Raw genomic sequence first — 12727 nt, forward strand, 5'->3', positions numbered from 1 at the left:
CCCCTTCTTGCTGTTCTTTTTTTTTTCGTAATGTTACCAAGAGAAGGCATTGTTTACTATGGCAATTTACAATTTCACACACAAAAGGGCGTAGACCTCTCATTGTTGAATGCAGAAAATATGAAGCATTATGCATGAAGAATTATTCAGAATTACGGTGTAATTACGGACCGTGAACCGTGAATGGTGGGCGTGAACCGTTGGGGGAGACACCGGCACACTGCTGAAATTGACAAGGAAGAAAAAAAGGCTCGTTCCCTTCTTCGATTCATCTGTCGTGAGCGTGAGACAGTCAGCGCCCAGTGCTCTCGATTTATAAAGTTATCCACACAGTTGGCGATACAAGTTATCCCGTTCTGTGAGTATTCTTCTGTGAATTTCGTAGTTTGCAAGAGCGAACCGTCACTCCGAACGATGTCAATTTCGTACGAGATTTGTTTTGACGCCTTATCAATGTGGATATTATATAAGCGTTCAAACGTGAGGAGACGAGAACGAATGGTCTCGTGTGCAGATTGATTCTGAGCGTGTTAAGATGGGGTTCTGCTCTTCCAACGTGTCGTAGTCACGATACGATACCGTACGGTTGCTTAGTAAGCTGCCTAGTAGCAAGCACTGTTATACGGACTTAAACTTGGTAATCGGTTATGCTGTGGAATAAATCCGGACAGCAGATTTCAATGCCAGTCACGCGTATCTTTGTCACTTTAGTGTTCATTGGTTCCAGAACCTGTGGGCTAAGCCCCGGATATCGGGTCAACTTGTGTGTTCCGCTCGTTTGCGGTTCGTTAAGCGTCAAAATCGCAACGCCTTCTTTGAAATCTGCAGACCGTGGCGTTTCACGACGTTCAGAACGCGCCAACGATAACAATCTATACGTGCTAGCTCAGCCCTATTTTTCTGGGGCTTGCTCTATTTCGTTCTGTTTGGAGCACAGCAGTTCTCTGCCATTACTTGTTATAAAGAAGTGTACCTGGTCTTGTGGCACTTGTGTGGTCACGTTAATTGTCACAAAAACGCTTATGCCCAGGGCGTTCCATAGATTAGTGGCATGTTTCAATGCAATTGGCAACGTCCTGCGCAATGGTTGTTATTTAGCGTTATGCATTTTTAGCGTATTTTTGTTTTCGATTATGTTGTTGGCAACATAACTGCATAGCTGCCACAAGCACGGGAATGCGCCCAGTTTCCAGCTGTTACATGCTCACATGTGTCATGCTGTGTCATGTTACATAATCTCAGCAACAATAATTGGCTCACTCTTAGCAACGGATTTCGCCACATAGCACGCTCTTAGCTAAGCACCGTCTCAACTGGCATCATTCTTCACCTCATTAGCTGAAAACGGGAGATGTATGTCATATTTGTGGCATTATGCAGTTCATAATTCCACAAAAATGGCGTACGATCCCCTATTCATCAAATCAAGGGACAGAACGTTCTCATTCGGGATGACGGTTGGCTAAGAGCGTGCTATGTGGTGAAGTTTATTTTGATGGTGGTGTAATTCCCCATCCATGATCATGAAATACAGTTCTTGTTGCTGTTGTTGAACCAGAGGGGTAACTGTGCGCTACCTGAGCAGGAGTTTACCTCGTAGCAAATTCTCATCACCACTGAACTCACCGCACCATCCACCTCACAGTACTGTAGGGTTACTGCTTCCGATTCGAAGAGCGAAGTGGGCGTACGCCTTTTGTAGCAATGTGAATATATCCTGATTGCTAGAAGAAGGCATACGCCCTTCTCTCCCTTCAAATCAGAAGCGATCACCCTATCATTCGTGGTAGTGATCGGCGCACACCGTGCAATGAGGTGAAGCTCAGTTTTGGAAGTGTAGGAATGATTGACTCTGAGCATGCATTGCGGTTCTGTTTTATACCTGGTTCGCACTTTCAATACACCATGAAGTAGGTCAGTAGGTAGCCTTTTGCGCGCCCTCGCAGCTTTTCCCCTGTGAATGTTGAATGGTCTCATTGGACTGTTCTCAAATAAACATACAAATCGTAATAGAAAGGCTAGAAAAAAAAGCTGAGAGAGAGGAAGAAAAGGAGTTGTACGGACACAAGACCCTCTCTCAACGTCCAAGTCCGGGAGACGCCATGATCGATATTCTGCCGGATTCGGCCACAGCCTTTCCCACGACCTCCTAAATTGTAACAACCATGTCATATGTACCCCTTCCCAGCGCCGCATTTGGAAGCCAGCGGTGGCGGTACTCCTCGAGTCGCCCTCAATTTCAGCAATGCTTCGCACTTCTAGCGGTAGGTGTCCCATGGAAGAGCCTATTTCAGAAGTTGATTATCATCGTTCATTCTAGGTGTTTTCATAGGAGACTATCGTCTGCTGCGCTTTCTGCACGTTCAAAATTCAAAGTCCCATTGTGCAATCATGATGTAGATCTCGCGGGCCGACACGTAGAGCCCCTAGCGGATCGTGCGGACGGGCTTCTCATAGGGGTTGCCGATTATGGCACGGTCGTTATAAAATCCAGCAGGTCGTGGTCTTTCCACGTGTGACGGCAAGTGGCGGTAGGCTCAATGATATTCAAATCAAAGGAACTCTCTGCGGCTTCCACTGGGCTCCGTGCGTCATGCCATGTGCGAAGTGTGTTTGTTTTGTCTGCCAACATCTGTGCGCTTGGATTCTGTAGGAAACGGGTATCGTAGGGGTTTAAATCTTATGCTGCGGCATGAAAAAACGGCGCACGGAACTCATAGGAGACACCGTTCGTAACACGCTAGGCCTGCCATGAAGAGTTTATCTATTCTTTCTGCCTCGATAATCTCACGAGCGGTCTTGTTCACAGATCTTGCTAGCACTTTGCTTCGTCGCAGTGCAGCGGATGGAAAGGAGCTTCGGTACCTTCCGAAGAGAATTTCTCACTCTAATTTGTTTTCCTTTCTTTTTTTTTTTTTTTGCTGTTGTTGATCTTTTATATTGATCTTATATTTATATTCCTTTTTATTGGGCCCTGTTCATTGTCCGTTGGGGAAAAACGAACAGCTAGACACCATAGCGGCAGCTTATCAAGACAAATGGACAGTAATCAGTGAAACAGAATGTACCGTATTTTCACGCGTATTAGCCGCACCGCAGATAAGCCGCGGGTGATACGACGCGACTGCTTTGTGCGCTAAACCAGTGATGCACATATAAAATAAATAGAGACGCTCAACGTTCGTCGACGCCGTACTCCCTGCCAGCTGCCCTGTACCCGTACTGGTCCGCGAAGTCGACGACTTTTAGTTTGAAGCCGCTGTCGTAGCTGTGCCTTCGCGTTAGAGCCATGCCTCACCTCTAACTGCCGTGCCCACGAATGCTGCTGCTCTGGTCAAATGATAACTGATGCTTAGCTGACCACGTTTTATCCCGATGTCAGGTGTATTGAACCCTTCCTGTGGGTCTGCCGACAGAGGCGACCGTAGGGAAGGCCATAAACCCTGTCCACATTCCGGTGTCGGCATGATGTATAACAAAGGAGGTCAGTTCTAGTGTTCTACTAAGATCGGATTGTGCCCTTGTTGCGTGTTTTTCGTGGATTGACGGGTTAGTGGTGTTCCAGGAGACATGAATCACTGTCACCCCTTCTGTTAAAGCTGCGTGGGGGAATGTCTTCGGAAGGTCAGTCCACTCGAATGTGGACCCGCCGCTGTTCGGTATTGTTCGTGCACTGGCAGGGCGGTCCTGTTCCGAAAAACATGAGGCACAGTCGGCCGTTTCGTTTAATCCGGGGTATGGGGAAGTACCAGGGAAAACTAGTCACCAGATAAGCCGCACCCGCGGATAAGCCGCAGAGCGTCCGCGACAATAAAAACGCGCATAAGCCGCGGGTAATACGCGTGAAAATACGATACTCGTCTCTGACAAAAACAAATCGGGTACAGTAAAAAGCAATCTAGAGGTTGTCGCTTATGTGGTATCACACTGTCCTAAAATTGTCCTTAAAGATGGCCTGTGGACATTCTGATTATACTATGGGGACGCGGTATAGTGCTAAACTGACACATTGAGGACAATTTGAGAATCAGATTTGACCCTCCTGAGCCCAAGGATGACAATGTGTTCTTGGGGTGGTAGCGATAAAATATACCGACGAACCCGTGCCCAGGCGTTCTTAGTCAAGGTTAAGGACTGGATGCCGATCGCTCGCGTTAGAAATAAAAAATGGCTCCATGTGTGTCTCATTTCCTGCGTGATCTAGGGTGCCTACATCAGCGGTGTTCCGTCTTAGGGTGGTGTCAATCTTTGACACACCACATGATGCCGCCGGCCACCTTGGTCCCCATTCCCTAGACGGCGTGGTATTGCGAGCATGCTCTTTTACTCTTAGAAACCAACTAACTTCACCGCATACCACGCTCTCAGTCAACCACAATCTCGTTATCTGCCCTGATTTGTTAAAACGAGAGGTGTACGCTTTTTTTTTGGTGACACTTATGCCGCACATAATCAAAAACAAAACGACAAACACGCTTCCCATTTTCGACAAATAGGAGAAGGCAATGATGGTTGGCTAGCAGCGTGCCATGCGGTGAATTTCATCTCGGCAATACCCTTGACGATTCTGACAAAGCAGGGGACCAACATGGCGGCCGCCTGAGGGACATCGGCTGGAGGTATCACCGCACTGAAGTCGGATGTATGTAGGCTCCCTTGCCGTTATCGCGTTGTTATCACCGTTCCTCCAAATTCCGTTTGGTGCGTTCTCTAGGATCACATTCTACACTCTTAAAAATGAACTTCACTGCATAGCACATTCCTAGCCAACTATCATCCTGATTTGTTGAGAACGGGAGGCGTGCGCATTTTCGTGACACTTATTCAGAATTGTCTAAAACTGCGTACGCCCCGAGCTTTCCACGGATTAAAAATGATGAGGTATCGGTCTGTACAACAGTTGGCCTTCAAGGGACTATGAAATTTCCCGAACCCTCATAGTTTTTTTTTTTTCTGTTTTGCTGGAAACTATTCTTGCCGTCGAGAAACTAATATGCCAGAATTTTTCCGGGTGAAATCGCTCCATTCTGTGAGAAGCGCGCGCTTGAAGTGTCTCTTCTGCGTTCCTCCTCTCCCGCGCTAATTCTCCTGCTGATCGGATAGTTGTACGGGCTCTTTTTTTGGCCCCCGTTACGTCACCGGCATCGCGTAATGCCAAGTTAGCGGCGTTGCGTTGGCGCCTGCTCGTCCCCAAGAACACACGCGGTCCTCAGGATGTCTCCACAGAGTCATCGTGTCTTCGGCCTTCGCGGTTATCCAACGTCCTGAGGATAACACTCTCGGACTGTCCGTGAAGAGTCATTCAGGTACGTCCTGTACCCGTCCCTGTGGGTAGCCTGCCAAGTTATAGCGGCGTTGCCATGGCGCCTGCTCGTCCCCAAGAACACACGCGGTCCTCAGGATGTCTCCACAGTGTCATCGTGTCTTCGTCCTTCGCGGTTATCCCCATAACGTCCTGAGGATAACACTCTCGGACTGTCCGTGAAGAGTCATTCAGGTACGTCCTGTGCCCGTCCCTGTGGGTAGCCTGCGGGACGAGAAATATTACTTTTAGTAACTGCTCAGACTCCATAAACACATTTGTTTTTTGGGCCGATCCTGGGACCTGACTGACTTCTTTCTGAAATAAAGGGTGGTCCACCGTAAAATTCTCTGGCTCCAAAAAGGATGACTGTCTATGATACCTGGAGCATTTCTCGTGGAAAGGAGGAGCCGCAATTCTGTCGCACAGCTCTTGACTTTCTGGGAGGACCAGTTGATGACTTCCTGAGGATGTCATTCAGTCATTCAGGATGTCAGTCTCGGGGTTGTACATTACGCATCATATTCACCAGCTCGCTTGCTTCCTAGCCATTTTTTCATTATTTTAACTTATTCAGGTATAAACAAGAAAATGGCCCCGTCAATATCATATATATAGGATAACCTGATATGATTGTGCATATGATAAGGTAAACTGAAATCAAATCACAAAATTAAAAAAAGACTTGTGAACAGCCTGAATGTGAGGCAAGATAATGCTTTCCATCCCGGCGATCCGATTGCTTCCTGGCATCAAAAGCTGTCCGTCTCGTCACTGAGAAACATATGACACTAGATGCTCCGCGGATATTGACGTGAATTAGGGCAACCAACCATCCAACATTGTCTCGGTATGTCGGCGAAACCCACAGGATGCGACTGCGACAGACTGCGACCACCGCGCGGAAGCTGGCGTCATGGACCAGATGACCGCAATCAGGTTTGCCAGATGCCAAACTTGTCTCCCGCCAAAACTGATTCATAAAATAGCCCAAGCATAGCAAACGCACGACGACACATCAAAGAAAAAAATAGCCCAAATAGCCAAAAACGTTTTCGTTTCCCTGTTCACAAAACCGGGAAAATATACAGCATGCAAATTACACATGGGTTATGTATGAGAAGCGCATATGCATAAACTCATATTATGGACACATTAGTTCGCTTGTAAACTTGTTCAGGAAGATGTCGGATGGCACGAAGTCTTTACAGTCCATTTGTCCGCAGGGCGAATTTCACGTGAGGAATGTTCATTGAATGGTCACTTGAAGAATGTACGTTAGCGTAAGGGGGTGCATTTTGCAATATACACCTAAATCACTCTCGTATGACACCTCTTCGAGGCTGATCCCCTCATAGGTGGGTGTGTTGAGGGTGTGCTAAGAGTGTTTTGCCTTATTGTAAAACGCGTGTACACTGAGTCTTTCCTTCATACCAAAACCAGTAGGAAGCACAAACGTTGTCTTGATGGTGAGCTTATACTCCAAGCAATCCCTCATTTTGGTGTTTTTGTGTATATAAACAAGTTAAACTTGCTATCGAATTTGCAGACGCTCGCAAGACAGGCACTGCATATAGTTATGCCATTACTTAGGGGTGTTGATTTACACAAAAAACGAATCAGATAGGGTATCTTCCAATTACCAGTGTAGACCCACAAGCCGCACACCCGCTAAGTTGACGTTACACCCTTTCAGGAGGTAATGTGGGTGTACCAACTCACACTCTTTCAGGTGTAAAAGTTAAAGTGTCGTGAAACACACTATGAGAGCTAGGTGTATTTCATTACACCTACACACTTTAGGGTGTGTAGATGTAATGAAATACACGTACCTGTCATGGTGTTTCACAGCACTGTAGGGGTGTGAGTTATGGTACGCACACCTTACACCCAAAAGGGTGTAGGAAGTTTTGCGTGACGAGGGGTGACAATCATAGTGTGGTCATGTGTTGTCGTCCGAGCGCATGTGGCGTGAAACCCTCAAATAGCCCAAAAGTAGCCAAATAGCCAAGGTGAAAAACACCCCGCCAACTGTCACAAAAAGTAGCCCAATTTGGCGGCTTATAGCCCAATCTGGCAACCTTGGAACGCATATGCATGATCCTACGGCGCGTGCTCCTGGCGGGACCACGACACGTCACGATGACGTGTCGCGCGCCCGATTGTAGTTCGCGTCAAGTTAGGGCCGGGTCCCATAGCTTTATGCGAGCAGCAGCGGTGCGGCAGCAGCAACACGGCAACATGGCAGCAGAGCAGCTTTCTGCTGCCGCTGCTCTTCTGTTGGAGGCGTCCCATAGCTTCGTTTTGAATTAGCGGCAGCAGCGGCTTAGAAAACACAAAGCGTGTTGGCAACTGTGGCATTGTTTACATTTCGCACATTCCGAAGGCGTACGCAGCGGCTAAGCTTTTTAGTGCACACACCTAGGAACGCAATCCTAGGTGAAAGGCGTTTGTGTGAGAGATATATTGTGGATTTGGAGCTCATAACTGAACTTTGAGATGAGTGTGGTGGTGGGCTGAGCCTCGGATTACCTGATTGACTCTTCGTTGATGTGTAGTCAGTTTCATGAAATTCAACGTAGGTTCGTCCTCCTGCTGTGCAGAACCGTCCTTGCTGTGTTGTGTGGAGATTCTTCTACGGGATTTTGTCGTATAAATATTGCCTCGTTACTATAGTATTCGATATTTTGACTTACGGTGACTGTCAAATGCGTACGTTGCTATTAGTGAAATAAAATTGTCTAACGAAAACAAAGGCCCCGTCTGCTAGTATTCACTGCTTTCTGCCTGTTTTCACAAGGAATGGGTTCATTATCTATCTCTGTCGAACCTTTTTTTGTTGTCTGAACGTTGTCTATCTCCATCTAACCCTTTCCAAGGGTCAGTTTCATTTACAACCACCTAGCAAGGTCTTGGAATACCGACCACAAGAAATTTGTTCGGTTTGGTTTTCACACGGCATGGACGTGAAAGTAATTTGCTTGTACGTTATCAGGTCACGGGTTTTGAAGTACTTTCCAGAAAACAAGCGAACATGTAGCTACAACTGGTACACAACATATGTATCACGTAGGTTCGGTCGAACAGTTTATTGAACTTATGAACTGAATTATGTCCTGAATGCGCACTTCACGCAGTCCCGATGATTGAACACTCGCTCCAAACTACTGGCAATCACAAGCGTATCCAGATCTTCAGAATCAAATCACGGAACAAAAGGAAACAAACCTTCTGCCGTCACTCACCGCCCTGCTAACCCTAAACACCGTCGAACGAAAACAATAACAACGAGCCTTCTGATTGGCTTTCGAGACCGGCTGCTCATGCTGCAGAGCAACAGGGCAGCACAGCAACCAAAAATTCGGATAATTCGGACGAGAGCAGCAGGAAATTTCTGCAGCTCGGCAGCTCTGCTGCTCTCGCCCAGTGCTATGGGACCCCTCGTGTCCGCTGCTGTTGCTCTGCTGCTGCTGCTCACATCGAGGCTATGCTCACCCCGCCTTTACTCACGGTGCACGGTGTCTTCGCGCGGCAGCTCGACACGGCGTGGCGCCAGCTGTACTCCCTTCGCGGCTCCGTTTAAATTCGCTCCCGAGAAAACTCCTCGCATTACGAAGGTAAAAGTTTGGTTCTAGACTCGGAAAAGTGTTTTCTTTCTGATGAAAACGAGAAAAATATCATTTTATAATCGTGCTGTGTGGTTTGGTTTTGTGTTCGTTGATCCGGGTGTCAAATGCACCTCCGGATTGTGCCACATCGGATCAAATGATAAGGTTACTTGTATTTTACAGACTCTCTTGACCACTCCAATGATGACTTCGAATCCGGACCAGGTGAGTTGCCTCACAACAATATTGTCGACGGAAGACTTATACGAGTAGTTCCACGATACTGTTGTGAAGTATCGATTTATCCAAAATCGCAAGCATCGGACGGTTCCAAAGTCTTTTATGTACCACATGTATCCAAAGCTGTCGTAGGTTATCCAGGTGGGAAAGGGAGACGTGTACACGCGCGCTTTGGAGAAAATCAACCCTACAGTGTCAACAAGATGGGGTGTCGAAGCACCCTGCTGTTGGGCAAAGTTTGATGGTCTGGTATCCTCTAGGGGTTCCTATCACATCATTGCAATCTTCTTTCGGCATTATCCCCACTCCACTCACCAACTACAGGTGTTAGATGAGGCGATAAGATATAATTAGAGTTGTGCTTCGAAGTTTAGTCCTACGCGGGTCAGAATTATCTACCTTCTACCTTTTCCTGAAGGAAAGCACTCGAAAATTCGCAGTGTAACCACATTGGTAAAGTAGTGCCGACGAAATTCTCACATTTTATTTTTATTTTCTGCGATGACAATGCCACTCCTTTTCTATTGATGCGAAATTCACTGGTTGCGCGTGAAAAGAAGGCGAGTTCCGCAACACTTGAAGTCACAGGAAATATTACTTAATGATTTCTTTAAACTGTGTAACATTCCACTGCGTAACAGAAACAAAAAAGACGAATGAAGAAAAAAACGAAACACTGAACACCGACGCTGAGTGCTTGTCACATTGTACAATGTGCATTGTGCAATGGTACACACGGCCTGAGAAAGCACAGAGCATCGAGGGTAGTGTCATTCACTTCGGAGTGAACTTTTGTGAAAATACTGGCTGCCAAACTGAAGGTCCGTTCAGCTCCTGCGCTAGAAGAAATGACACTCAGATATATCTGTACCTATCACGTAGGCAGCAGTCCTCTGCCTCCGCCAGTCATAAAAAGTGCTATTTCCTTACCAAGTGGTGAGTCTCTGCCTGATGGCCTGCAGGTGTTTGACTTTTCAGTCATATTCGCTGTCACGAAAATCCCGGGATTTTCCGGAAGAAATGTCGGGACGTAAAAAATTGTCCGGGATCCCGGGATATCCCGATTGGCAACCCTAGATAAAATGCGACAGTGACATCAGGTAGAGAATTCAAGGAACCCGTAAAAGAATGTTTTGGATGATGGGTGATTCAGGACTAGAGTGGTTGATATTTCCATCAGCGTGCTCTTCTGGGCTTCGTACCTATACAGGAGCAGGCCAGTTCGTCAACGAGTCATCCAACTTGTCATTACATACAACGATGGTATGACGAAAACGACACAGCCCGCATGCATCGGATTGTGCGCCTTTGACGAGAAGCCCCAGTTCGACAAACATACCGACAAAGCTGTGAGAAGAAACGAAGAGCTTCGTAAAGATCTTTATCCACTGGTAACATAGTAGCTTTTGTTTCAGTTTCCCGCCAGTCTCCCAGGCAGTATGAAACGTAAAATGTGCACATGCATGTGACATGGATGAGACTCCTGCAGATGATGGCTGCCACCATTGGATTAGCATCATCCGATAGCTTTACATGATCTTTCACATGATATCAAGTGGCTGGGTTCAAGCGCATATTTTGTCCGCCTAGTATCGCAAAACCACGAGTGGTACGCGAAAATTTTGCACGTTCTTAATTATTTCTGAAACTGGGAGAGATCTGAATTATGCCCGTACTTTGCGCTGGCTGGTAAGGTACCTGTAACGTTGCGAGCGCTACCGTGTAACGACGGACCCTCAAGCAAGACGCTCACACTTGGTGTTCGTTTCCAGGAAGGATGTGTAGAGTCCCCTTAACCTCCCCTTCTTCCGTTTATTTTTTCCCATGACACATCGTCTTCGTCACATCGTTTTATTGAGACGCAGGGCTACCTTTCCGTGGAGCGATTTTTCCACACAAAGGCGCTCCTCGTATGTTTACGAGCGCGTTTTGCTTTGTGTAGTCTTTGCTTTATAATTTATTGCCCAGAGATTGAATAGCAACAGCAGGTGGGTCGCCCCGCCTGCCGGCGCCACGAGAGCAATGACGGACCCAACCGAGAGGCGGCGAATGTTCGCTAGGCGCGAGGTCTCAAACCCAGGAGCATCCGTTGCGCGGCGCTGGCATACTTGCAGGTCATGCGCTCCCGCGATACGCTTATGTGTGTCCGACCCTGTACCGTGCCGTGCATACCGCGAGGCAATCCCACGTGTGCAAACTGTAAAACGAAACAAACGTAAATGGCAACACAAACGAACCTCCACATCCGCATGACAACGAAAGTCCATGAGAATGCGAATAGCGTACCATTGGTAACATGATCGGCAGCGAACATACGATTTCAGGCCCGCGCTTTGTTACAAAACATACGTAGACACAAAGATGAGGCTTTGTATGTATTTGTCCCTTCTATGTTGTTCCAGCCTCAGAACATCAGTTCTTTCATACGTAGACACTGTCACAGAAGCACCAAATGTTGACAAGAAACTGACGAGCATAGAGTTTACATTGACTGAAACACAACGAGAACAACGCATTGAAAAACATCCAGGCCAGATAAATTCACATTCCGCAAAAAATGCACCAGAACGCTCCTTGTACATACTAGGGAGGGAGTTGCCTCAGGACAGAAGCCGCCGATATTTCGAACAGAGACTGTTCTTCTTCTGCTAGATATTTCGAGCACAGACTGTTCTTCTTCTGCCACAAGAAGAACAGTCTCTGTTCGAAATATCGGCGGCTTCTGTCCTGAGGCAACTCCCTTCCTACATCTCTACCGGTTCGCTGGATTTCTATACCCATCACATACTAGTACGTACGTACACGCGCTATTTAGGCTTACGGTTAGCTACTCCCAGTTTTCATTCAAGTTTTTTTCTCACTCACCCATCACGGCACCAATGTCCGTAGACTCGTGGCACCACTCACAAGCTTCGCCTGCGCGTATGTTAATCCAATGTTTAGAGGACATCACGCGTTTCGCGACACGACAAACAAAGCAGCAGCAAAGAGAATGCGTGCACACGGTCGGATTGGATTGCCCTGGCTTCGAGATAAAATCCACCAGATGGAGGGGCACGCCTGGTGGGCTTCTTGGGAATGAGAATTAAGCTTAAAATGTGTGGTAGACGAGAGCGAGTGGGTTCTGGTGGGGCATTTTCGTACGGCGCCCCCAAATCCAACAACCACGCAGACCGCAAACGATGGTGAGCGCAAATTCGCCTGTTCGCCGTGTTTCAAAAAAAAAAAAAAAGGAAAAACCTACATGCAGTCAAGGCGGTATTTCTCGTGTGTGTGTCTTTTTTTTTCCTTGTTATGGGGGAGTGCCGTAGCCAGAAAATTAAATATTTCGCGGAGAAGGGGGGGGGGGGGGGGTTCCGTGGGTCTGCACATGTTTGAGGAGAGTTTCTGAATCGTTTCCTTGTCCCGCATTCTGGTGGCATGACTTTGGAGACGCTTGAGCTCACCAAACTACTCCCTGGGTGTGCTAATATACCCTGAAAATGAAACAGTACTGCAAGCGATACTGCCCCGACGACATTGTTATCGGCCGCGCCGTTCAAACCTTTAATATTTTGAAATCAAAATTCCATCTGAA

General features: G+C 47.2%; 1 protein-coding gene across 2 annotated transcripts in view; it reads left to right on the plus strand.

Moving 5' to 3' along the window:
- The first annotated feature begins 277 nt into the window (after nt 1-277).
- LOC135373792 (uncharacterized) overlaps nt 278-12727 on the plus strand; it is a 124701-nt gene continuing 112251 nt past the window's right edge. For both annotated transcript variants that reach the window (XM_064606859.1, XM_064606860.1), the window contains exons 1-2: nt 278-358; nt 9094-9135. In XM_064606859.1, coding sequence (XP_064462929.1) covers nt 9112-9135 — 24 coding nt within the window. In that variant the 5' untranslated portion in view covers nt 278-358; nt 9094-9111. The remainder of the gene's footprint in view (nt 359-9093; nt 9136-12727) is intronic.

The sequence above is a fragment of the Ornithodoros turicata genome, unplaced genomic scaffold (assembly GCF_037126465.1).
Source record: "Ornithodoros turicata isolate Travis unplaced genomic scaffold, ASM3712646v1 Chromosome32, whole genome shotgun sequence".
NCBI lineage: Eukaryota > Metazoa > Arthropoda > Arachnida > Ixodida > Argasidae > Ornithodoros > Ornithodoros turicata.